General features: G+C 45.8%; 1 protein-coding gene across 2 annotated transcripts in view; it reads left to right on the plus strand.

Moving 5' to 3' along the window:
- The first annotated feature begins 7,449 nt into the window (after positions 1–7,449).
- Positions 7,450–24,783, plus strand: part of ACSBG2 (acyl-CoA synthetase bubblegum family member 2) — a 93,977-nt gene continuing 76,643 nt past the window's right edge. The window contains exon 1 of one of the 2 annotated variants that reach the window (XM_073599078.1): positions 7,450–7,572. Coding sequence is in view for 1 of the 2 variants with exons in the window: in XM_073599069.1 (XP_073455170.1) it covers positions 7,663–7,669 (7 nt within the window). In the remaining variant the exon portion in view is untranslated. Of the gene's footprint in view, positions 7,573–7,647; positions 7,670–24,783 lie in introns of those variants that run through there. The other variant, XM_073599069.1, reaches the window with a different exon arrangement.

Raw genomic sequence — 24,783 nt, forward strand, 5'->3', positions numbered from 1 at the left:
TAGGTTTGCACTGAACCCAAAAGCAAGCTGTCACTCCCACCAAATCAACACCCAATCAGTCATGGAAAACGGAAAATTGTATACTCACCTTTCCGTAATTTTCCTTTCCTGTCGCATCTCATGGCAGCATACACCTATGGGTTGTGGCTCCGCCCCTGCAACCTGATAGGACCGCGTAGCTATTAAAGTCTGAGAGAGCCCCTGCCCCAGCATTCTCCGTGTATATATACCTCACCTCAGATGGGTGGGCATTTGTATGCTGCCATGAGATGCGACAGGAAAGGAAAATTACGGAAAGGTGAGTATACAATTTTCCGTTTTCCTGTCGCATCATGGCAGCATACACCTATGGGGAATAACTCGCAAACTGGGTGGGTATGAGCAAAAGATAAGTTTTTTATTTAGAAGGTATTGAGGAGTTAGCCTGAATAATTGCTCTCCCAAATTCTACCGTGGACAATCTAGCGGAGTCCACTTTATAATGAGAGATAAAAGTGGTTTTCGAAGACCAAGTGGCTGCTTTGCAGATGGTTTCGGCTGATACCCTGCAGTAGGCCGCCCAGGAGGTCGCCATTGCCCTTGTGGAGTGTGCCCTTAAGCCCTCAGGTACTCGTGCATTGTTAGATGCGTAAGCTCTCTTAATGATCTTCACCAACCATGCTGCGATGGTGCGAGAGGTTGCTGCTTGTCCTCTTCTAAACCCATGAGGAATGACCAGTAGGTCCTCTGTCTTCCTTAAATTGCTGGTTGCCAGGAGGTAGGCCTGGATATTCGACTTTATGTCAAGCGGATGTGGATCACCCTGTTCTGTGGATAGGGTGGGGAGACATAGTTCTTGGTTAAAGTGGAAAGATGATGACACTTTCGGGATGAAGCGATCCGATGGTTTTAAGACTACTTTGTCTGGATAGAACATCAAGTATGGTTCCTTAGCCTGTAAGGCCTGAATTTCCGATACCCTTTTAGCTGATGTAATTGCTATTAGGAAAGTGACTTTGAGAGTTAGGTCCCACAGGGAAACATTCTCTAACGGAAAAAATGGCTCATGGGATAAGGCTTCCAACACTACTGAAAGATCCCATGTCGGGAAGGAAGGTTTCCTAGGTGGTCTCAGCTTTAGGCAAGCCTTCTGAAATTGGATGATGAGAGGTTCTTGAGCCCATTTCACTCCTGTCATAGCGGATAGGGCTGACACATGTACCTTCAGGGTACTAGACCTAAGACCTTTATCTAGACCTAACTGGAGAAACTCGAGGATCTGAGGAACTGATGGAGATGCCGGGTTCCAGGATTGCTGTTGTGCGACTAAGAGAAAACTCTCCCAGACCCTTTTATAGGTTTTATTGGTCGTGGATTTTCTGGCCTGGAGGAGAGTGTCTATCACTTTCTGGGAGCAACCTTGGACTAAGAACCTAGTCCTTTCAATCTCCATGCTGTTAGATGCAGCCTCTCCGGAAATGGGTAAAGGAGTTGCCCCTGCGACAGTATATCCGCTGTCATTGGGAGTGTCAGTGGTTCTGCTGTGCTCAATTGGAGGAGCGTCGTAAACCATGGTCGTCTCGGCCAAAATGGGAGGACTGCTAGCACTGTGGCTTTCGACCTCTTGAGTCTGAGTAAGAATCTCGCAATGAGTGGTGTTGGCGGAAATATGTACCCCAAACAGAAGTTCCAGTCGTGTTGTAGGCAATCCGTGCCTTCTGCCGATGGGAAAGGAATTCTGGCTAGATATCTCTGGCATTTCGTGTTGACCGGTGTTGCCGCCAGGTCTATATCCGGTATCCCCCAGGTCTGGGTTATGAGGGTAAAGGCTTGGTGACTTAAGGCCCACTCGTTGTTTGATACAAAGGTCCGACTTAGAGAGTCGGCTAGTTGATTTTGGACTCCTGGGACATACGCTGCCGTTAATCCCGACAGGTTCAGCTGTGCCCACTCGAAGACTGGACGGACTTCCCGCATCATGGAGCGACTCCTGGTGCCCCCCTGCCTGTTGATATAGGCAACTGCCACTCTGTTGTCCAATTTTAGCAGGACCTCTTTCCCCCTGAGGAGGGGGCTGAAGGCTAACAGAGCTTGGAAAGCTGCTTTCATCTCCAATATATTTGAAACCACGTTCTGTGTTCTGAATGTCCAAAGGCCCTGGACTGCGTGATGGCGGTAGTGTGCCCCCCAGCCCTTCAGGCTGGCGTCTGAAGTGATTATTTCCTGAGGAAGAGGGACTATATGCCTGCATCTCTTCAGATTGTTCAATCTGGTCCACCACCAGAGTGATTGTTTTATTTCTTTCTGGGCTATGATCGGCTGAGACAATGATACCCCGTTCCATTGTTTTAACAATGATGCTTGCAGAGGTCTGGTGTTCCATTGGGCCCATTGTACCATTGGGATGGTTGCTGAGAATGACCCCAGTATGCTGAGGTACTCCCTGGCTGGTAGTGTGGTAGAGGCTAATAACTTTCTTGCCTTCTGAATGAGGCTGGGAATTTTTTCCTGCGGAAGTTCCACCGTATTGAGACGGGTGTCTAGTTCCGCCCCCAGGAATATCATTCTCTGAGTGGGCTGCAGATTGCTTTTCCCCCAGCCGAAGTTTTGTAGGGTGGTAATCAGAATGGATCGATGCAGTAGAAGGGAATCCTGATTGTCTGCTAGCAAAAGGATGTCGTCCAGGTAATGATGGACCCTCAATCCTTGTTCTCTTAGTAAGGCTATTACTGGCAGTAAGATTTTTGTGAATGTCCTTGGAGCGGTGGAGATCCCGAACGGGAGGCTTCGGAATTGAAAATGATGTAGACCTACCGCAAAGCGGAGAAATTTTTGGAATGAGATGTGAATGGGGACGTGCAGATAGGCGTCTTGTAAATCGACGGAAAGCATCCAATCCCCGATATTCATGGCCCGAAGAATTGACTGGAGGCTCTCCATTTTGAATGTCTCGACTAAGATTGAGCGATTGAGATTCTTTAGATCTAAGACAGGGCGTAGATCCCCCGATTTCTTCTTCACCAGAAACAACGGGGAGTAGAATCCCGTTGACCTTTGGGATATTGGAACTTCCACTATGGCTTCCTTTTGTAACAGGTCTTGGACGTACTTTGTCAGTAGCATCCTTTTTTCCCGAGATGCAGGTAATCTGGTTACAGAGAATTGGTCTCTTGGAGCCCGTGTCTTGAATTTCCATTTGTGGCCGAACTGGACAGTGTCTATCGTCCATGGGTCCTTTATTGTATCCGCCCAGACCTGCTTGAAACTCATGAGTCTGGCCCCCACTAAAGCTGGTTGGGCGGACGCACCTTCAAAAAGACTTTTGTTCCCCTGACGCAGGGGTCTTAGACTTTTGGAGCTTGAGGAATGATGACTGGGGATTCTTCCAGTTCCTCCTATACTCTTTTCCGGGCCTGTAGGATCTTGCCTCTCTGTATTTATCTGGCAGATTTCTTCTAGAAACCGGTGGTCTCTGCTGCCTGGGCCTCCTATCTGAAGGGATGAGTCCCGATTTTCCCCCCGTGACTTTAGAAATAGCCACGTCCAGTTTTTCTCCAAAAAGGTTTACGCCATCAAGGGGTATTTTGCACCAATTGGATTTTGAGGAGGGATCTGCCGACCAGGGTTTTAACCAGAGCGCCCTTCTGGCCATTACTGAGCTTAACATTGCTCTTGAAGTGGTTTTAATTATATCCACAGAGGCTTCTGCGACAAAGTCGCCTGCAAGACTAAGTTCTTGGAGTGCTGAGATAACTTTCTCCTGCTCTATTCCTTCCGATACCAGCTTCTCGGCCATCGTGGACCAGCTCGAAATAGCCTTACCGACGGCAGCCAATGCTATTGCTGGCCTGCAAGCGCCACCTGCCGAGAGGTAGGTTCTCTTAAGATCCAGATCGATCTTTTTATCCAGGACGTCTTTGAATGTGACTGCATCCTCTATTGGAAGTGTTACGTGCCTGGCGAGGCGCATTAGGGAGGAGTCGACCACTGGAGGAGATATTAGTGGGTTGACGTTAGGCTCTTTAAGTGGATAGAGTTTTGATAATCTGTTGCTGAGGCCAGTTTTTTTCTCTGGCTTTTGCCACTCATCCTTAATTAGATCCTCAAGTTCCTCAATGAACGGGAAGTTCTCTGGGTCTTTTTTAAGATTTGGAAAGTATTTCCTCACTTTTTGAGGAGTTTCTTTTTCTTCCACCCAGTCGATCGCCTCTTTAACTGACTTCACGAATGGGTCGATCAATGAGAAGTCGAAGCCGGTGGATGCCTCTATATCATCAGTGTCAGAGAGAGGGTCTGACGTCTTTGATGATGATGGGGCAGTGGATGAGGTACTTTGTATAGGTCTGCTGGCTTCTGGCTCTGCGACTTGTGGTGATGGATCAATTGGTTCTCTTGCCTCTGTTTCTCTGTCCTTAGTTGCCTCAATGAAGCATGTGCGACAGGCCAGTTTGTCTGGAAGTGCTGTAGCACCGCAAATCCAGCAGGAGTTCCCGGGTGGACGGGAAGGCTGGGTGACAGGAGATTTCCTGCGCGCAGGGGATTTTTTGTGGTGGGAGCGACTATGCCTTGATCTTGATCGGCTTCTCCTGCGACTTGATCTGCTCCTCCTGCGACTTGAGCGGCTTCTGCGACTTGAGCGACTTCTGACGCGCTCTGAGCGACTCTACCTGTGGCTTGAGCGGCTCCTTCTTGAAGGCTCCCCTCGTCTTGAATGTGACGATCTGGAAGACCTGGTGGGGCTGTTCAATTTAAACAGCATTAGTGAGGGCTCTCTTTTTCCTTCTCTTCATACTTACCCATCATCCCCTCTTACCTAGTAGGCTGGCGATGGTCTACCTGGGCAACGGTCTCCATGAAAGGTGATGAATCAACCTATAATTATATAGGTGGCTTAGCATGCATGGGATAGCAGATAGTAAACAAGCAAAGAAAAAAACCATCATAGATCTTACCTGGGCGTGGAGATAGCAAGAGAGAGAGACAGGGTAGAACAGCTGGGTAGAGTAGCAAAAGAAATCCAGTCAAAATTCCCCCTTACAGGCTCAGGAGAGAAGAGACAAGAAAATGCTGACATTACAGCATTTTTAAACTTGCCGCCGTCTCGGGGTGATGACGTCACGCTCGTGCATGCTCAGATGCGCTCTGAGGCCTCCGACGCCATTTTGGAAGCTGGAAAGTGGGATGTCCTGACAAGCTGGAGCTATGGAGACAGACAGGAGGGGAGTTACCCACAGGTGCACAGAAAGGAGCTGGAGACCGCGGCGATCCATAAACCTGTTTAAGGTTTGTAATGTATTGTAACATACCCCTGAGACCATCAGAGTGGGGTTCCTTCCATTGAGCTCATTTAGAGGCTGTACAGGATAGGACTTCCACCCAGGAGAGGCTAGAACCTGGCTGGGGCGAATGTTTTAGGTAAGGGATGCATGTTTTCGGTCCTTGACAGGTGAGGAAAAAAAGGAGAATGCTGGGGCAGGGGCTCTCTCAGACTTTAATAGCTACGCGGTCCTATCAGGTTGCGGGGGCGGAGCCACAACCCATAGGTGTATGCTGCCATGATGCGACAGGAAAAAGTATTCCCCGCCATACTAGGTCAATGATGTCAAGACCAACCCTGCCCCTTTGTTGCACGGGACGGGGGATGCCTTGGTCAAAGCTGATCTAGTGGGAGTGACAGCTTGCTTCCAAGTTTGTTTCAAACCTATGTTCAGATCAAACCTGTCCTCATCCCTACTGCGCTTATACAAGCCTAGCCTGTGTTGGGTTAGTTTTACCTCATTCACTAAGCTTGGTAAAAACTCACTCTTTTCCTTTAGAGCCCATTGACATCAGCCTAGTCTTCTGCAATGCTATAAACATTAGAGCAGTCCAGTGGATCAAAAATCATGCGTACAGAATTTATGGCACCGCGACGCAGGTTAGCGTGTTGTGCAGCACTGCAAGTACTCTGAGAGCATGTGTTGTGGCACTGCATTGCAACAACATGCATTACTGTGCATTGTGGTAGTGACAGGAGGGTGTGAACAAGAGACCCCAAAGAATGCTTCTTTATTTTGCTCGTTACACCATTTCCTTGTTTTTTCTATCTCTAAATTATATACTTGTTTACCCATCCTTATGTTTTCAATGTATTTCTCTATGCCTATATTTATCTATCCCTCTTTATATTTTATACTTCTCTGTCTATCTGTTTTAGTTTTCTTTATTTCTATAGTTTACATTTCTCTATCTATCCTTATATTTATCTAGCCCTATATATTATGCTTCTTTATCCATCCCTATATTTTAAATTTCTCTAGCTATCCCTATAATATATAACACATACACGTATATACACTTTATCTGACTCTATTGCTCCCTTTAGGTTTTATTTCTCTATCTACTTTATATATCCCTCTCTATCGTTTTATTTATCTATCCATCGCTATAATTTATATTTCTCTATCCCTATATTTTTCCATCTGTCCCTATATTTAACTATCCATTCATATATTTTATATTTATCTGTCTATTCCTATATTTATATATCCATTCCTAAATTTTATATTGATCCACATATCTTTGTATTTAGAAATCCATTCCTATATTTTATATGTATCCATTTGTTTCTATATTTAGCTGTCCATTCCTATATTTTTTTATTTATCTGTCTATCCCTATATTTATATATTCATTCCTAAATGTTCTATTTATCCATATTTCCCTGTATTTATAAATTCATTCCTATATTTTATACTTATCCATCTATCCCTATATTTATATATCCACTCCCATGTTTTATATGTATCCATCTATATATTTTAATTCTCTATGTATTGAACTATCCCTTTATTTTTTATTTTCTATCTATGCTTATATTTATCTCTTCTTTATCTATTTTATTTGTCTCAATTGACTCCTTTAAGTTGTATTTCTCAACCTACTTTTTACTCATCTAGCTATACCTATAATTATCTTTCCCTTTTATTGATCTGTCTGTATATCTAGATAGATGGAGGGAAAGAGAAATATTTTATATTTTTTCTGTCTATGCCTATATTTCTTAATCTCTCTATTTTATTTATCTCTATTGATCCATTTAACTTAAATTTCCATATCTACTTTATATTATTAATCTATCCCTATAATTATCTATCGACCTATTGCTATAACATATTCCATTCTAGCCCTATGTTTTCTATTTACGTATCTATCCTTATATTTGATACTTTTCTATGTTTTTATTTTATTTCTCTCTAAGATTTCTCTAGCTATCCATTGTGTTTCTATTTTTCTCACTCACATTTAGCTTTCTCTGTGTACAATGCCTGCTCTCCCCTGTACAAGGTGGACGTATCCTCCTCCTGTAAACAGACGGTTCCTCATACCCTACCTAACACCTGCTCGATTGGCGGGGCCCTACAGGCACCAATGAACGCCTCGAGCATCCGTCGTCTGTGAATGGGACACACCCTTTTCTAATAGTCCGAAGTTGGGTAACGCCCTTCCCCACCTGGCAGCACGTGTCAGCGGACTCTCCCGCCTCAGCGAGTGTTAGAGGCGCTCGGTATAGGAGAAGTGTGGAGAGCTGTGCGGTAGTTCTTTCCTGTCCCGGTACGTATGAGCTGTGGGTGAGGATGACGTTTCGCTGATGTTCGGATGCTTGCAGCTCTGCACCCTGCTCCGGGCTGAGTAGTGGGACTGATGTCAGGTTCAGTAACCCATAGAAACTACATTTGTTTTGTGTAGTCAACCTGCGCTGTGTCTGAGGTGTTCATAAATTAAGTATACATGTGTTGTTAGCATGGCGTTACTTATGGAGGGGTTTGGGATTGGATGGAGGGTTTTTATTTTTGGGGGGGTTTGGCCAGTTTGGGATTGGATGGAGGGTTTTTATTTTGGGGGGGGGGGGGGTTTGGCCAGTTTGGGATTGGAGGGGGGCGGGATGGGGGGGGGGGTGTTGGCTGGCCAAACTGGGATTGGATGGGGGGGGAGGGGTATTGGCTGGCCAAACTGGGATTGGATGGGGGGGGGAGGGGTATTGGCTGGCCAAACTGGGATTGGATGGGGGGGGAGGGGTATTGGCTGGCCAAACTGGGATTGGATGGGGGGGGAGGGGTATTGGCTGGCCAAACTGGGATTGGATGGGGGGGGAGGGGTATTGGCTGGCCAAACTGGGATTGGATGGGGGGGGAGGGGTATTGGCTGGCCAAACTGGGATTGGATGGGGGGGGAGGGGTATTGGCTGGCCAAACTGGGATTGGATGGGGGGAGGGGGGTTGGCTGGCCAAACTGGGATTGGATGGGGGGGGGGGAGGGGGGTTGGCTGGCCAAACTGGGATTGGATGGGGGGGGGGGAGGGGGGTTGGCTGGCCAAACTGGGATTGGATGGGGGGGGAGGGGGGTTGGCTGGCCAAACTGGGATTGGATGGGGGGGGAGGGGGGTTGGCTGGCCAAACTGGGATTGGATGGGGGGGGAGGGGGGTTGGCTGGCCAAACTGGGATTGGATGGGGGGGGAGGGGGGTTGGCTGGCCAAACTGGGATTGGATGGGGGGGGAGGGGGGTTGGCTGGCCAAACTGGGATTGGATGGGGGGGGAGGGGGGTTGGCTGGCCAAACTGGGATTGGATGGGGGGGGAGGGGGGTTGGCTGGCCAAACTGGGATTGGATGGGGGGGGAGGGGGGTTGGCTGGCCAAACTGGGATTGGATGGGGGGGGTTGGCTGGCCAAACTGGGATTGGATGGGGGGGGTTGGCTGGCCAAACTGGGATTGGATGGGGGGGGTTGGCTGGCCAAACTGGGATTGGATGGGGGGGGTTGGCTGGCCAAACTGGGATTGGATGGGGGGGTTGGCTGGCCAAACTGGGATTGGATGGGGGGGTTGGCTGGCCAAACTGGGATTGGATGGGGGGGTTGGCTGGCCAAACTGGGATTGGATGGGGGGGTTGGCTGGCCAAACTGGGATTGGATGGGGGGGGGGGGTTGGCTGGCCAAACTGGGATTGGAGGGGGGTTGGCTGGCCAAACTGGGATTAAGTGGCGAAATACCACTAAAAGCAGAGCTCTGTCTCAGAAGATGATATAAAATAAATTTTGGGTACAGTGTTGCATGATGGAGTAATTGTCAAATTATCACTGTGCTGACAACTTGCTTGGTAACCTAGCGATATGTATAGGCTAATGATGAAGTAGTTTAATATACCGCACCGGAATCTTGCTGCTTGTTGGTGGGGAAGTAAAAGATATTTGCTGTTTAGCAGCAAGTGCAACAGGAAAGGTCTGTGCAGCTGTTTGTTAGCGGTGGTGAAAAGCTTGTGGCTCAAGTTTTATTGGTAGAAATTAATATTCATGTTGCATTAAAGTATATCTAAAACTGAATGCATTTTTTGGGGGGGGGGGGATAATGAACAGTTAAAACCAATCGTGGTGTTTGTATCTTTTTTTGCAATCTGTCTTGTAGTCTAAACAGATGTGAGAATTAGCTTTCCAGTGGGTGAAATCCCCTCTAAGTCCCCTTGCACACCGAGGTTTCTAGTTGTGGTGAACCAGGGAAGGACAGCAGACTTTCATATTCCTTAATCGCGCTGGGTTTGGACAGGGCTGATCACTGTACGGAGTGGGACTTGCATTTATGGCTCAATGCACATTCAGCGCCATAGACTTTGAAAGACTGCAAGCAGTGGGTCTATATGATACACTAAGTGCCGGTTCACACTGGGACGACTTGTCAGGCGACTTAGCCGCCTGACAAGTAGTGTCCCGTTCTGTACAATGGAACCGTTCTAATCCGAGCGACGCAAGTCGCTCCAACTTAGAAAAAGGTTCCTGCACGACTTTGGGGGCGACTTGAGGCGACTTGCATTGACTTCTATATAGAAGTCGTCTTGCAAGTCGCCACTCCTGTCGTGTCCAGGTCGCCTGAGGTAGTTGCGCTGCCTCAGTGTGAACGGACACTAAGGCCTCATGTACACGGCTGCTGCTAAAGGGACGTTTAGGAGCAGTTGGCCATTTTTTTTCAACTGCTCCTGAACTCTCCTCTGTTATCTTATGTACACAGGGTCGTTTTATAGTAGTTTCTAGGCAGTTGAGTTTAGAGGCTTTTTTTTTTTTTTTTTTTTTTTTTTTTACGCATAAAAATGGGTTCAGACGCTGAGTTTAAAAGCATTTCAAACGTGGTAACTCGCGTTTAGCCACGTTTCGCTTACGGGCGTTTTTTATTTTTGGCTATTAACTTTTTTTTTTTAAATGTGGGTTACTATCTGCCAAGTTAAATCATTCTGGAGTGGTTGTAAAAATGTTCTGTGTACATGTAACCTTAAAATATTGCAGTCTTAACTGATCCGACTTTGGCATGGGACTTGTGCTCTGAGGATCTTGAAGGGAAACTCCATGCCAATTAAAAAAAAAAAAAAAAAACTGCATGGGTTCCCCCTCAATGAGCATACCAGGCCCTTTGGTCTGGCATGGGTTTTAAGGGGAACCCCCATGCCGAAAAAAACGTTGTGGGGGTTCCCCGCAAATCCATACCAGACCCTTTTCTGAGCACACAGCCCAGCAGGTCAGGAAAGGGTGTGGGGACGAGCACGTGCCCCCCTCCTGAACTGTACCAGGCTACATGCTCTCAACATGCCCACGCCAAAGCTCATTGTCCCCATGTTGATGAGGACAAGGGCCTATTCCTGACAACCCTGGCCGTTGTCTGGATCTGCGGGCGGGGTGCTTATCGGAATCTGGAAGCCCAGATCCCGTCCCCCCACCCTATGTGAATGAGTATCGGGTACATTCACCAAAAAAAAAAAAAAAAAAAAAAAGGCAAAAATGGATCACAGGTTTTTTTAAAGTAATTTATTAGGCAGCTCGGGGGTCTCTAATGCCGGGTGCACAGTGCCACTACTTTATTTTAGCATGGGGTCACCGTGTGGCCACCACTCGGTGGCCCTGCCCCTCATGACATCACAGCCTGGGGCATGATGGGCGGTGACATCATTAGGGGCTGGCCTCCAGTGAGCCTGCTCCATGTCAATATAAGTAGTGGCACTCGTCATTAGAGCAGGAGAGAGCATCGAGTCAACATCGGAAGAACAGAGAGAGAAGACAGCGCAGATGACCCGGACAGCAGACAGAGAAGAACCATAGAGGGCTAGAAGACGTCAGCGGAGAAGAACCTGCAGAGGCAGAAGGCATCAACAGAGGAGGCAGAAGACATCGCCGGAAGAGCCGGAGAAGAAGTTGGATGAGACCCCAGAGCTGCCTAATAATAAACTACTTGCCGACTAGCCACCATCATTATACTGCGGCAGGTCGGCAAGATCCCGCGAGCTGTTGTAGCTATACGTCGGCTCTTTTAAGCGGGATAGCAGGCGCCGTGCACCCGCTGCACTGCGGGGGTGCTGATGCTCGTGGCTGACGGTTGCAATGATCGCCGGCCACGAGTGATCATGGGCACGAGAGGCAGAACGTGTGTGTGTGTGTGTGTGTGTGTGTGTGTGTGTGTGTGTGTGTGTGTGTACACACAAATCTGTTCTGCGAGAAGAGACAGATCGTGAGTTCCTAATAGCTAGGAACCACGATCTGTCATTTCCTCTAGGTCGGTCCCCTCCCCCTACAGTTAGAGAAACACACAGGGAACTCAGTTAACCCCTTGATCGCCCCCTAGTGTTAACCCCTTCGCTGCTAGTGACATTTTTACAGTAATCAGTGCATTTTTATAGCACTTATCGCTGTATCAATGCCAATGGTACTAAAAAGTGTTCGATGTGTCCGCCATAATGTCGCAGTCCCGATTAAAAATCGCAGATCGCCGCCATTGCTAGTAAAAAAAAAAAAAAAAAAAATGCTATAAATCCTCTTTTTTGTAGACCCTATAACTTTTGTGCAAACCAATCAATATACACTTATTGAGAGATAGAGAGAGAGAGATATATATATATATATATATATATATATATATATATATATTCCCAGAAATATGTAGAAGAATACGTATTTGCCTAAAACTGAAAAAAATAGCTTTTTTTTAAAAAAAAGGGGATATTCTATTATAGCAAAGTACAAAATATTGTTTTTTATTTTTTCAAAATTGTAGCTTTTTTTTTTTTGTTAGCGCAAAAAATAAAAACCGCAGAGATGATCAAATACCACCAAAATAAAGCTCTATTTGTGGAAAAAATGGCAATTTTGTTTAGGTGCAGTGTTGCACAACCGTGCAATTGTCAAAGCGTTGCAGTGCCGAATCGCAAAAAATAGCCCAGTCACTCGGCAGCCAAATCTTCCGGGGCTGAAGTGGTTAAAAACCTGTGTTCTGCGTTTTTTTTTTTTTTTTTTCTTTTTGACACTTTTTTTTCTTTTTTCCTTTTTTTTTTTTTTTTTTTTTCTGTGGTGAATAGGTAGGGGTACAATGTCCCCGATAATCATTCACATAGGGTGGCGGGCTGGGATCTGGGGGCTTCCAACGGCCAGGGTTGTCGGGAAGAGACTCTTGTCCTGATCAACATGGGGACAAGCTGCTTTGAGGGTGGGGGTGCAGAGCCCCCCCTGCCCCAAAGCCCCCACACTCATCCCCACCCCTTTTCCTGGCCTGCCGGGCTGTGTGCTCGGTTAAGGGTCTGGTATGAATTTGGGGGGGGCCACACTTTTTTTTTTTTTTTGCATGGGGGAGTTCCCCTTAAAATCCATGCCTGACGGAAAGGCCTGGTATGCTCTTGGAGGGGGAACCCATACAAAGATTGTTGTGTTTGTGTTTTTTTTTTTTTTTTTTTATTGGCATGATCCCTGTTCGTTGAAGTCGGACTTCAAGACGCAGGGCAAAGTCGGATCCAGTCATATGACTGTTTTGTCAAAATCGTGCAACTTTGAAGCCGCACAAGTGTGAAAGGGGCCTGAGAACTGAGCAATTGCATGACTGCTGATCATTAAGGTAGGCCATACATGGAGTGAAAATTTTTTTTTTTTTCTTCCTCCTTTTCTTCTTTTTGCAGCCACAGATTTGAGACCGTGAAGGGAATCCCTCCCACCAAGCTATTGTATTCTCCCAGCGGGGGAAGCAGTCACTGCCAGAAGACGGTGATTATTGCTAGCGGTAATTATGTAAAGTCCGGCAGACTGGTTGTACCCAAGGTGATCAACTTGGTACATTCAGCCTGCCTGTTCATGCTCGAATCTCAACCAGTTCCTGCTGAACCGGCCAAGATTCAAACTGTTTATGGCCGGCCTACCTTCATGGAACAGAGACTGTGCTCCTCCAGGACTCACTGGAGCGCTGGGCTGTGGAGGGGGAGGAAACAGATTGCTCATGCTGTGCCAGTCAGGTATGTGGGTGGATCCTGATATCGGAATACAATGCCACATCTGGCAGGTTCTCCCATTCACATCAAATGTGTGGATGGTGGAATCTTATTTCCCTTTTTCTTTTTCTTTTTTTCTCTCGGATGTTTTAAAATATTTTGCATACAGAAATCTAAAATGATTCTTTATGTATCTTCCCCTCCTACATCCTTTTTCTATTTTTAGCTGGTGGAAGAAGTCATTGTATGATCTCTTCCACTATCTAAAGCAGTGTTTCTGAACCCTTTTCGAGTTGAGGCACCTTTTTGTGCATAAATTCTTGAGGCACACCATTCTAAAATGTAAAAAATTAAACATATAACTTGTTACTGCAACATCCACACATGTAGGACACCCAGCATAAGTGGTTCAGGCCTCATGCACACTGTACATTTTTAATGCCAGGGTTTTTTGGCTTTTTTTTTTCTTCCTCTAAACACCCCTGCATGTTAACTGCACTTTTACCCCCTTCCTACCTAGACAAAGTTTCAGCTGTTAGTGCTGTTGCACTTTGACAGTTGTGTGGTCATGTAACACTGTACCCATATGAAATTATTTATCCATGTTTTTTTTTTTTTTTTTTGACAGTTTTCTTTTGGTGGTATTTAATTACCACTCTTTTCACTTTAGTGTAAAAAGTAAGAATTTTGAGAAATATTTTTCTTAATTTGTTATAAAATTTTGCATATAAGTAATTTTTCTTTTTCACTGATGTGCACTGATACTGATCAGTTCCTTGATTATCAGTGTAAGCAGTGTGCTGCCTGGCTTGCTAGTTATTGGCACTCCTTACCTTACGGTGCGTGAGAAAGGACTGCCGATAACTGGCAAGTCTGTTTACATGCGATCACCTCTGACTGGGCACAGCTAATCACATGGTAAAGGGCAGCTGTAAGTGGGCCCTTTACCCCAACCTGTGATCCGAAGGAGAGAGGTCAGGGCGCACCATAGGAGCAGGGTTCTGGAAGGACGTCTGGTCGCCCTCTAGAACTATAGTACCGTGCTGTAGCCGTCTTTTGGCTATAGCGTGGTACTAAAGTTATCTGTATGTCCATGCAAACATAGTAGTTTAGAGGCAGGGGCATTTGGAGACACAAACCCACTGCCAGCGTGTCCAGGAGCTGCAGCGTTTTGGCAGAAAAAAAAACACTTGATACATGTAAGCGCATCTAAACACATGTTAACTCTAGGCGTAGTTAGAGCTTGAGCACAAATGTATTTCAGTTGGCTAAAATAAAAAAAAAATATTTTGGCTAGAGCTGCACAATTCTGGATAAAATGAGAATCGCTTTTTTTTTAATTTTATTTTTTCTGATTAGGATAAAGATCACGATTCTGAACTTCTCCCCCCCCCCCCTTGTAAAATGTGTAGAAATATTAATGAACAAAGCAAACATGTTTTAATTCATCTATAAAATAGAAGTGGGGGGGGGGGAAATCAGCGGGAAAAAATAATTTGAGGAGAATAAAGAGTTAATGGTTAAACAGGAACAATTTTAATAGAGAGAGATTTATTTTTATTTGACAAGGTTGCTTTAAACTGACTTCATTTACAGGCTGTAGTTCACCCCATTGATCTTTAAATGAATAGAAAAATACAAGGTTTCTTTTTATCATACAACGCTGAGTAATGGTGATTAACATTGCCGGCTGCTTTTTTTTTTTTTTTTTTTTTTTTTTTTATTTTATTTTTTTTTTTTGACCGCTGTGAGCAGGGAACTGCTCTGCACTTGTTACATGAATGGTGGAAAGCGTCTTTCAGGACAGCATGAGAGTGGCTCCTCCCCACTTCCCAACAGGAAACACCACTTCCACCAAACTTTAAAAGGAGGCTTCTCCACACATCTTGTCAGTTTTTGTTTCCTCCAGCAAGGGAACACCTAGTGGGGAGTCTGGAACTCTAAGGTGCTGTCCTGAGAGGCCAGGCTTTCTGCTCCACCGTTATTTTTATTATCTTTTTTCTTTCCTCAAAGCGTGTTCCTCCCATATCACAGTGACAGCTGGATGGGCTGCTCCTCCCTGTTCAGGTGGTCAGGGAGAGCTGATACTGCTGTGAAATGCTGCTGCTATGGGGCGCACATGTTTTTTCTGGGGCCCGCCCATCGATCTGCCATCTTTTGACTGGCAGTTTGGAGACTCCTAGTCAGAAGTGAGGTATCTGGCAAGGGGCAACGCTCATGAAGCAGGCGCGCCGTGTCACTGCTGCCGCAAAAGCACAGAGAGAGAAGGGAGGAGCGAAGCTGGTGCCTATATCCAGTTCCGATCTGGCACAGTGGTTCTATTGGAGTCTGAAACCAGCGTTCTAGCCACAGTCATTTGGAGGCCTTGGGTTGGATAGTGAACAATCAAACATGTCCGGCTCAACACATACAATTTCTAGGTTACTAAATGAGTTCAGTAGAACAAAGAATCTTCCTTCCAGAAGAGAAGAAAAACCAGGTCCAGAATGTAGTAGCTAGCTACAGACAAATCAGGAGGTATCGGTCAGAAAGGTGATGTCAGCCCTAGGAAACCTCAAACTATGCCCTAGGAAACCTCAAACTTAACCTCAACTATGCCAGCTATTCAATGGGCGAGGCTCCATTTCAGGCCACTCCAGGGTTTCCTCTTTAAAGGTATGGGACCACAGTCCAGAAACCCTAGACACAAAGGTAAAGATCCCACCAGGGTCAAGAGGACCCTTTGGTGGTGGAAGAATCCAGTAGATTTTTGTCAAAAGGCTTACTATGGTATTTCCCGATCGCAATAAGAGTGATGATAGATTCCAGCTTGTGGGGATGGGGGGGGGCCCAGTGTAATCAGAATCTAGCACAACGAGTTTGGTCCTGAACCGAGGCAGTAAAGCCCTCAAACTGGAGGGAGTTAAAGGCAGGCGCCCTAGCATTGGCTGTTTTCTTTCCAAACTTCCAGGGCTTTCCATGTGCAGATTTTCAGACAACGCCACTACCGTGGCCTACCTGAACAAGCAGGGGAGCATACGAAGCAAGGCTCTTTAGTTGCTGTCAACAAATCCTGGAGTGGGCAGAAAATCATATATTTTTTTTTTTTATGGTCAAAATCTCATTTTATTGATAAAAGAAAAACAAGCATGGTACAAGACAGAAAAGCAGATGGTAGTAATATAGTAAAGAAGTTACATGGACCGAGTCATGGAGTATAATTGCAGTTTAAACTGGGTGCCGAAACAGGAATAACAGTCATCAGTTTAAGAGAGTCAAAATGGCCTTCCAGCAAAATGCACCGGACAAGGGAAGGGAAGTAGATGGGGCGGGGGGGCAGCAAGGGAGAAAGAAGGGAAAGGTCTATTCTATCCATGGTATTCAACTGTAGCACTCAATACCTTCATGCCTTCCAAGGTAACCAGATACCATCAAACTTTTTGGGACACTTTTCCTGTTCAGATAGGTCATTTTATACAGTGGTAAAGCATTGTTAATGGTATCCTCCCAAAGAGTCATCGTGGGGGTGGATGCAGAGTTCCGTTTAAGAAGAATAGTTTTTTTGCATAGTAAAGTAGAAAAGCAATCAGGAGTTTGGTGTATCGTGGCTTCTGATAGTCTTCCTGTATGCCAAGCAGTGCTAGCTCTGGGGACTGAACTAATGACATCCCAAGGCGTTCATTAATGGCTTCAAATACCGCAGCCCAGAATCGAGCCACTCCAGGACAGCTCCAGAACATATGGTAATACGTCCCTACATCTTGTCGACACCTATTAGAGTGGGTACAGTCTGTGCAGCCGCTGCGGGGTGTAGTACACCCTATGAAGAAACTTAATTTGTATCACTTTATCTCTAGAAGAGTTAACCAGCCCCAAGCTGTCCTCAAAGCAGTCATTCCAATCCTCCCTCTCTAGTGTGGTGTTATCAGTCCTCCACGCCTCCAACAGCCTCTCCAGCCTGGGAGAGTCCAAACTGAGCAGCGACATATAGAGGGAGGAGAAAGGCTTTTAAAGCGATTCCTGAGCCAAAAGCTCCTCTATGGGGTTCATGGAAAGGACGATAGGCCCTGGAAACTGCTCTTACTGCATGATGCAATTGGTGATAACGAAAATAGATCCATCTGGGCAGATTAAATTTGGCTGAGATGTCTTTGTATGTCATTAACGTCCCTCGAAGGGCCTTCACCCCATACTTTGCCCAGACCTGTGGGTCCGGGATTGTACAGAAGTGTGGGAGGTTAGGATTACCCCATAGAGGTTGAAAAGGCGACCACACGCTTTGTTTGATACCTCTTCCTAGCAACCACCCACACTGAGTGTTGTCCTAGTTGGAGGCGGGAGATCTGCGTATTCCCCAGAGCCCCTATACGCTAGATTTCCCAGGTCACCGAGGGAACCCAAAAGAGCCGCCTCAAGGCACACCGCAGCATTGGCTCTGGAGCGAACGAACCACCAGCGGACCGAAACCAAAATGACCGCCCAGTAGTATACCCGAAAATTGGCCAATGCCAATCCCCCTCACCTCACAGGAAGACATGGGGTGAATCGTTCCAGTCGGGGAGTGGACCCCCCTCCCCAGTGGAAGAGTCCCCCAGGAGGCACACCTAGCTCTCAGCTGCAGTAACACGGGGTGCAGATTGAGCTCATAAATTTTAGAGGGGTCGCGACTCAACTGGACTCCCAGATCTTTAAAACCAGTGACCCACTGCAGCTGGGTGGTGGCCGCAGCGGCCCGCGACATGGGATCTAGGGGAAAAAGTACAGACTTAGTCCAGTTTATTCAAACCCCAGAGAAGCGGCCAAACTCGTCAAAGAGCTCCAGAGCAGCCTGCAGAGAGGAGTCTGCCTCATGTAGATACAACAGGGCATAGTCTGTGTATGACACCTTCCCCTCCAAGGGGCTGACCTGCAGCCCCTCCACCCTCTGAGACGCCCTAAGTAGGATGGCCAGGGGTTCCAGCACCAGAGCAAAAAGGGGAAGGGGAGAGGGCATCCCTGGTGTGTGCCACGCTGCAGCAGAAACCGCTTGGAAATCCTACCATTGGTCCGTATACAAGCTGAAGGCTTTTCGTAGAGTAATTGCAGCCAACGTAGAAATTGAGGGCCAAAACCATATCTACCCAGTACTTCCCAAAGGTAGCCCCACTCAACCGAGTCGTATGCCTTTTCGACATCCAAAGACAATGACTCTGGTTCCAGCATTATCATGGGGAATGGACAGGTTGAGATGAAGCCTTCTTAAATTGATATCTGTGCCCGTGCCGGGCATGAACACTGTCTGATCCACATGGTTGAGCTCATCTCGGACCTGTGCCAGGCGGTTGGCCAGTATCTTGGCCAGCAGCTTTGCGTCAACATTATAGAAATCTGTCGATATGACGCACAGTCCTCAGGGCCTTTACCCGGTTTGGGCAAAAACACAATTGCAGCTTCGGACATGGATTCTGGTAATGACCCTATCTTGGTGAACTGAGCGAACAGCATGGTGAGCCTAGGAGCAAGAAATTTTGGTACATGGAGTAGAATTCGACCGGAATGGCATCCGCTCCCGGGGGTTTTACCAGGTTGCATTTGGGCCAAAGCGATCTGGACCTCCTCCAGGGTAATATCCTGTTCAAGGTTCTCACTGGCATCCTGAGACGGTAGGAAAATCCACCCCATCCAAGTAGGCCTGGAGATCTGATATTTCATAATCCACCCTTGTGGAATAGAGGGAGCTATAGTAGCGCATAAATCTAGCAAGAATTTCATCAGGGCTCGTAAGGGGGACCCCTCCCTCATCCCGGATGCTCCCAATATGAGTACTAGCGAGGGCAGAAAATCATTTACTTTCCTTGTCGGTGGTCAATCTCAAAGGCACACTAAAGAAGTGGTAGACTTTTTGAGCTGATGGCAAATTCGGGAAACTGAGTGGAGCTTGAATCCAGAAATTTTTGCATCGATCACCAGGACGTGGGGGCGTCCGCAGGTGGACCTGTTTGCATCAAAAGAACGCACGGCTCCTTCAATTCTTTCTCTTCACTAAGACGGTTCTCTAGAGATGGATGACTTCGTGCATCCTTGGAACTGTCAGCTGGTTTATGCCTTTCCCCTGTTCTAGCTAATTCCATTAATATTAAGGAAAATTCAAAAAGAAATGGTGTCTGTAATTCTGATTACTCCATTCTGGCCGAAAAGAGCCTGGTTCTCCACCATTCTACAAATAAAAGTCAAAACATTCTGGCAGCTTCCTCTCAAACAGTATTTACTGCTTCAAGGCCCAGTGTATTACCTCTATTTAGCCAGGCTAAGCCTCGCCACCTGGAATCTGAGGAGCAGCTATTAAGGAATAAGACCTTTAGTAACCACTTTACTTTGTAGTAGGAAGAAAGTAACTAGAGCTATTTACGCTAAGGTTTGGAGAGTTTACAATACTTAGTGTCATTCGACAAATCAAACCTTGGAAGATTTTGTCATTATTGGAATTACCTGCAAACAGTGCAGACAAGGGTCTTGTTGGCACTATTGAGGTGCAAGTGGCTGCCTTGGGAGTGTTCCTGGAGAGACCAATTTCTTCAGAATTGTTGGTTGCAAGATTTTTGCTAGATCCAGACCAGCTCCTGCTAAGCATTTTCCTAAGTGGGAACTGCCGTGGCTCTGCAAGCCTTCACAAAGGAACCATTACAATCCTATTTCTTTAAGAAATCTAACTTTCAAGATTGTTTTCAGCTGCAATCACATCTGAAAAAAGAATCAGTGAGCTGCACGCTCATCAGTTAAGGAACCTTTCTTGTTTACCCAGATAGCATTCTACTTAAAACAGATCCAGGGTTTTTGCCAAATGTAACTTCAGTTCATAAGCGGTCGCAGCAGATTATCCTGCCAATTTTTTGTTCAAACCCTTCAGGGGGAAAAGGAGTCTATTTCACAGTTTGGATGTGAGAAGAATTCTGTTATCTGGAAGTAACAAAGGACTTTGGGTCTTCAGACTCATTTATTTCTGGCAACATAAAGGGTCACCAGGCATCGAAGGGGTCAATTGCTAGGTGGCTTGAATCCGCTATTTTGGAAGCTTACACCCAGATGGGATTGTCTTCCCTGCTGGGATTTCAAGCACACTACTAGAGCTCTGGCTGCTTCATGGGCAGAAAAAGCTGGCGCCACCCCAGATCAAATTTGTACTGCGGCTACGTGGTGAAGTAACCTAACGTTTGTCCGTCATTACAAACTGGATCTTCTGTCAGCAGGTGAATCGGGCATTTGGCAGAAAGGTCCCGCAGGCTGTTGTCCCTCCCTAGTTGGTAAGTCCAGTTTATCATCTCGGGTGCTGTCCTGAAAGATGTTTAGGGAAAATTCAAGTTAGACTTGCCCATAACTTGTGCTTCATGAGTCTTTCAGGACCGCATTGACCTACCCTTGTTTTTATGCTGTTATTAAAACTGAGAAACAAGGAGGATCCCTGTTCTGACTTGACAGATCTACTGTTCCCAGTGATCTGTCATGCCCCTGGCAGCCCATTTCTCCCCCCCCCCCCTTACAGTTAGAACACAGTCAGGGAACATGGTTCACCCCTTGATTGCCCCCCTAGTGTTAACCCCTTCCCTGCCAGTGCCATTTTTACATTGATCAGTGTGTTGTGTGGGGTTTTTTTTTTTCTATAGCACTGATCAATGTAGTAATGTCACTGGTCCACAAAAAGTGTCATTTGGGGTCAGATTTGTCCGCTGCAATGTTAGTCCTGCTAAAGATTGCCGCCATTACTAGTAAAAACAATAAAGTCCCTAAATCTATCCCATAGTTTGGTTTGTGCAAAAGTTATCGCGCCTACAATCAATATACACCTATTCGCTTTATATATTTTTGTAAAAAAAAATATATCGGCCTAAACGCGTTTTTTTTTTTTTTTTTTTTTGCTCTGTTTATAGCGCAAAAAATAAAAACCATAGCGATGATCAAATACCACCAAAAGAGCTCTATTTGTGGGGGGGAAAAAAGTTGTCAAATTTGTTTGGGTACAGCATCGCACGACAGCCCAATTAATGGTTAAAGCGACGCAGTGCCGTAACGCAAAAAGTGGACTGGTCATTAACCACTTGCCTACTGGGCACCTAATCCCCCCCCCCCCCCCCCTCCCAGACCAATTTTCAGCTTTTAGCGCTGTCACTCTTTGACAATTGCACGGTCATGCAACACTCTACCCAAATGAAATTTTTACCTCCCTTTTTTTTCCCCCACAAATAGAGCTTTCTTTTGGTGGTATTTGATCACCTCCTTAATTGTAAAAAATAAAATAAACACACTGACACTGTCCACTCCCCCCCCCCCCCCCCTTTTATAAAAAGAACGCATTGTAAAAAAACACATAACAAAATTGTAAAAAATAATTGTAATAAAATTGTAAAAACAAACTGACACACGTGCCACTGTCACATGACATTAAAAAAAGTGTCGGTAATCGGTATCGGCGAGTACTTGGAGAAAAGTATCGGTACTTGTACTCGTTGTTAAAAAAGTGGTATCGGGACCAGTAAGTTTAACTTGACTTTTTGGCCCAAGCACTCAACACACTTAAATGCATTACATGCGTGTTACAAGTGCCAAGCCTTTTTTTTTTATTTTTTTTTTTTTTTTTAGCGTTGCACAATGTTGGTGTCGCTGGTCCCCAAAAAGGCAGTGTCAGATGTGTCTACTGCAATGTTGCAGTCCTGCTAAAAATCTCTGATCGCCGCCATTATTAGATAGAAATAAGTCCCTAAATCTATGCCATAATTTAATGATGATAATTTTATGCAAACCAATCAATATACGCTTATTGGGATTTTCTTTTTTGGTTAAAAAAAAAAAAATGTGTAGCACAATACATGGTGGCCTAAATTCATGAAATATTTTTATTTTACACCAAAAAAAAAAAAACCCCACCAAAAAGCTCTATTTGTGCGGGAAAAAAAGGACATCAATTTTATTTGGGTATAGCATCACACGACCACGCGTTTGTCATTTAAAGCGGGGGTCCACCTATCTATCGTGTTTTTTTTTTTTTTTTTTTTTTGAGTTCATTCACAAACTTTTCTTCTCATGATTATCTACTCACATGTTCTGTGTAATAAGTCCGCCTGTGTCCGATTTCGTGTAAAGAATAACTTATAAAATTCACTGAAGGCGGTTTCCATCTTCATTGTGGGCATTTGAAGCCCACAAGCATGTATTTCCTGGATGCGGTGAATGCTGTGCTCCCAGCAATCACCGAGATGTTGTGATGACGCTGTTGCACAATGCATGCTGGGAAGCCTGAGACTAGCTCCCAGGGGACTGTGGGAGGTCTGGGAGAGGCTAGAAACACGCCTACTCCCATGGGAGGAAAACCAGGAAGTGCTAAGAAGATTAGAAAAAAAAAGGTAATTACGGCGATTTACATTTTTTTACACAGCATGTCAGCATCTAGGCAAGGAAGAGAATGCATACAGATAATGTTCAAAATTTGGGTGGAACCCCGCTTTAAAGCAGCAGTGCCGTATTGCAAAAAATGGCCTGGTCACATTAAGTGGGTAAAACCTTCCGGGGCTGAGGTGGTTAATGGGAATTACTCACTGGCCACTTTATTGGGTACTGTACACCTGTTCAAATGCTTGGTAACACAAATTGCTAATCAGCCAATCACATGGCAGCAACTCCATGCATTTAGGCATCTAGATGTGGTGAAGATGACTTGCTGAAGTTCAAACTGAACATCAGACTAGGTAAGAGAAGTTAAGTGACTTTGAACGTGGAATGGTTGTTTTTGCCCAACGGGCTTGTCTCAGTATTTCAAAAATGGCTGATCTACTGGGATTTTCATGCACAACTATCTCTATGGTTTACAGAGAATGGTCTGAAAAATAAAATCTCCAGTGAGTGGCAGTTGTGTGGATGAAAATGCCTTGATGTCAGAAGAATGGGCAAACTGGTTCACTGATAGAAAGGCCAACAGTAACTCAAAGAACCACTTATTACAACCAAGGTATGCCGAATACCATCTCTGAACACCTTGAAACAGATGGGTTACAGCAACGAAGAACACATCAGGTGCCACTCCTGTCAGCTAAGAACAGGAAACTGAGGCTACATTTTGCACAGGCTTACGAAAATTGGACAGTAGAAGATTGGGAAAACATTGCCTGGTCTCAGTCTCAATTTCAGCTGGTAGGGTCAGAATTGGCGCAAACATGAAAGCATGGATCCATCCATGTCAATCATCTCAAACTGGTTTCTTGAACATGACAATGAGTTAATTGTACTCCAGTGGCCTCCAGTCCCCAGATCTAAATTCAGTAGAGCATCTTTTGGGATGTGGTGGAACTGGAGATTTGCATCATGGTTGTGTAGCCGCCAAATCTGCAGCAACTGCTTGATGTCAATATGGACCAAAATCTTAGGAATATTTCCAACACCTTGTTGACTCTATGCCATGTAGAATTCAGGCAGTTCTGAAGGCAAAAGGGGGGTTCAACCCGGTACTAGCAAGGTGTACCTAATAAAGTAGCCAGTGAGTATGTTCTGTATGTGGGAAAAAAATCATCAAGCCTTCCATCAGAGTCTGGGGACAGTGGGCTTGGGGGGGGGGGGGTACTTGCTCTTGTTCGAGGGCAGGGAATTGCCTGTTGTCTTTCAGCACTCTATCTTAAGGGGACTTAAGGGGAATTTTTTTAGCAGCAGCTTTTCTTTATCGTACATCACGGGACACAGCACCACAGTAATGACTATCTGGGTTACATGCTACCTTTAGGTGATTGGACACTGGCAACCAATAGTAAGAAGGTTCCTCCCATATAACCCCTCCCATACAGGAAGTACCTTTAGTTTTTTGCCAGTGTCTTGAATGTGATGGTCACGGCTGTGGAAGCTCTTCAAATTTCTTCAAATAAAATGTCCCAGTGAGGATGTTATATCGGATCCATTCGGATGGCATAAAAAGCTAAAGTGGATGGTACCCGGGCCTTAGTTCAAGAACAAGGTTTTGCTTGTAATGTGTCCTTTTAGGCGCTGGACCCTTGTTTTATGGTATCCCTGGTCTTTACTTGCCCAAGGGAACCAAAAGGGTGCTTTACAGGTCCAGGGGTGTGGACCCCGTTCAATGGGGACCCGGTCCCTGAAGGTCCTAAGTGGCGATACCCACCGTGATGGGGGAAGATTGGGCCTGTGTCAGGCCCTGCAGCAAGGACTGGTGAGTACTCCCTCTGGGAGGCCTATCAATATTTCTGTTACTAATATAAAGTGTCTTAGAGGCCCTGTGTCTCATTGCAGGTTAGAGCAAGCTGACAGGTGCAGCTTTTGTGTATCTCCGGCACGTGGCGGTGTGTGTCGTGTGCGTAGGGAGCGTGCGCGTCCGGGTGCGCAGTAGAAACTTGGCCGCGTGTACGTCACTGGGCAGCGTACGAGTATAAGGGGAGGTTACGCATCTGCATGTTCATTGCTTCTAGTCAGTTAAACTCAACAGAGCCTAGTGTGCGGTGGGACACAGAGGTCTGGATGTAAAATTGGACATTTGCAACAGGTTGAAGGCTGGTAAGACTGTGGTGGTGGCTGTACGCTGGACCCAGCTAGATAAC

The sequence above is a fragment of the Aquarana catesbeiana genome, linkage group LG01 (assembly GCF_042186555.1).
Source record: "Aquarana catesbeiana isolate 2022-GZ linkage group LG01, ASM4218655v1, whole genome shotgun sequence".
Taxonomy (NCBI): Eukaryota; Metazoa; Chordata; class Amphibia; order Anura; family Ranidae; genus Aquarana; species Aquarana catesbeiana.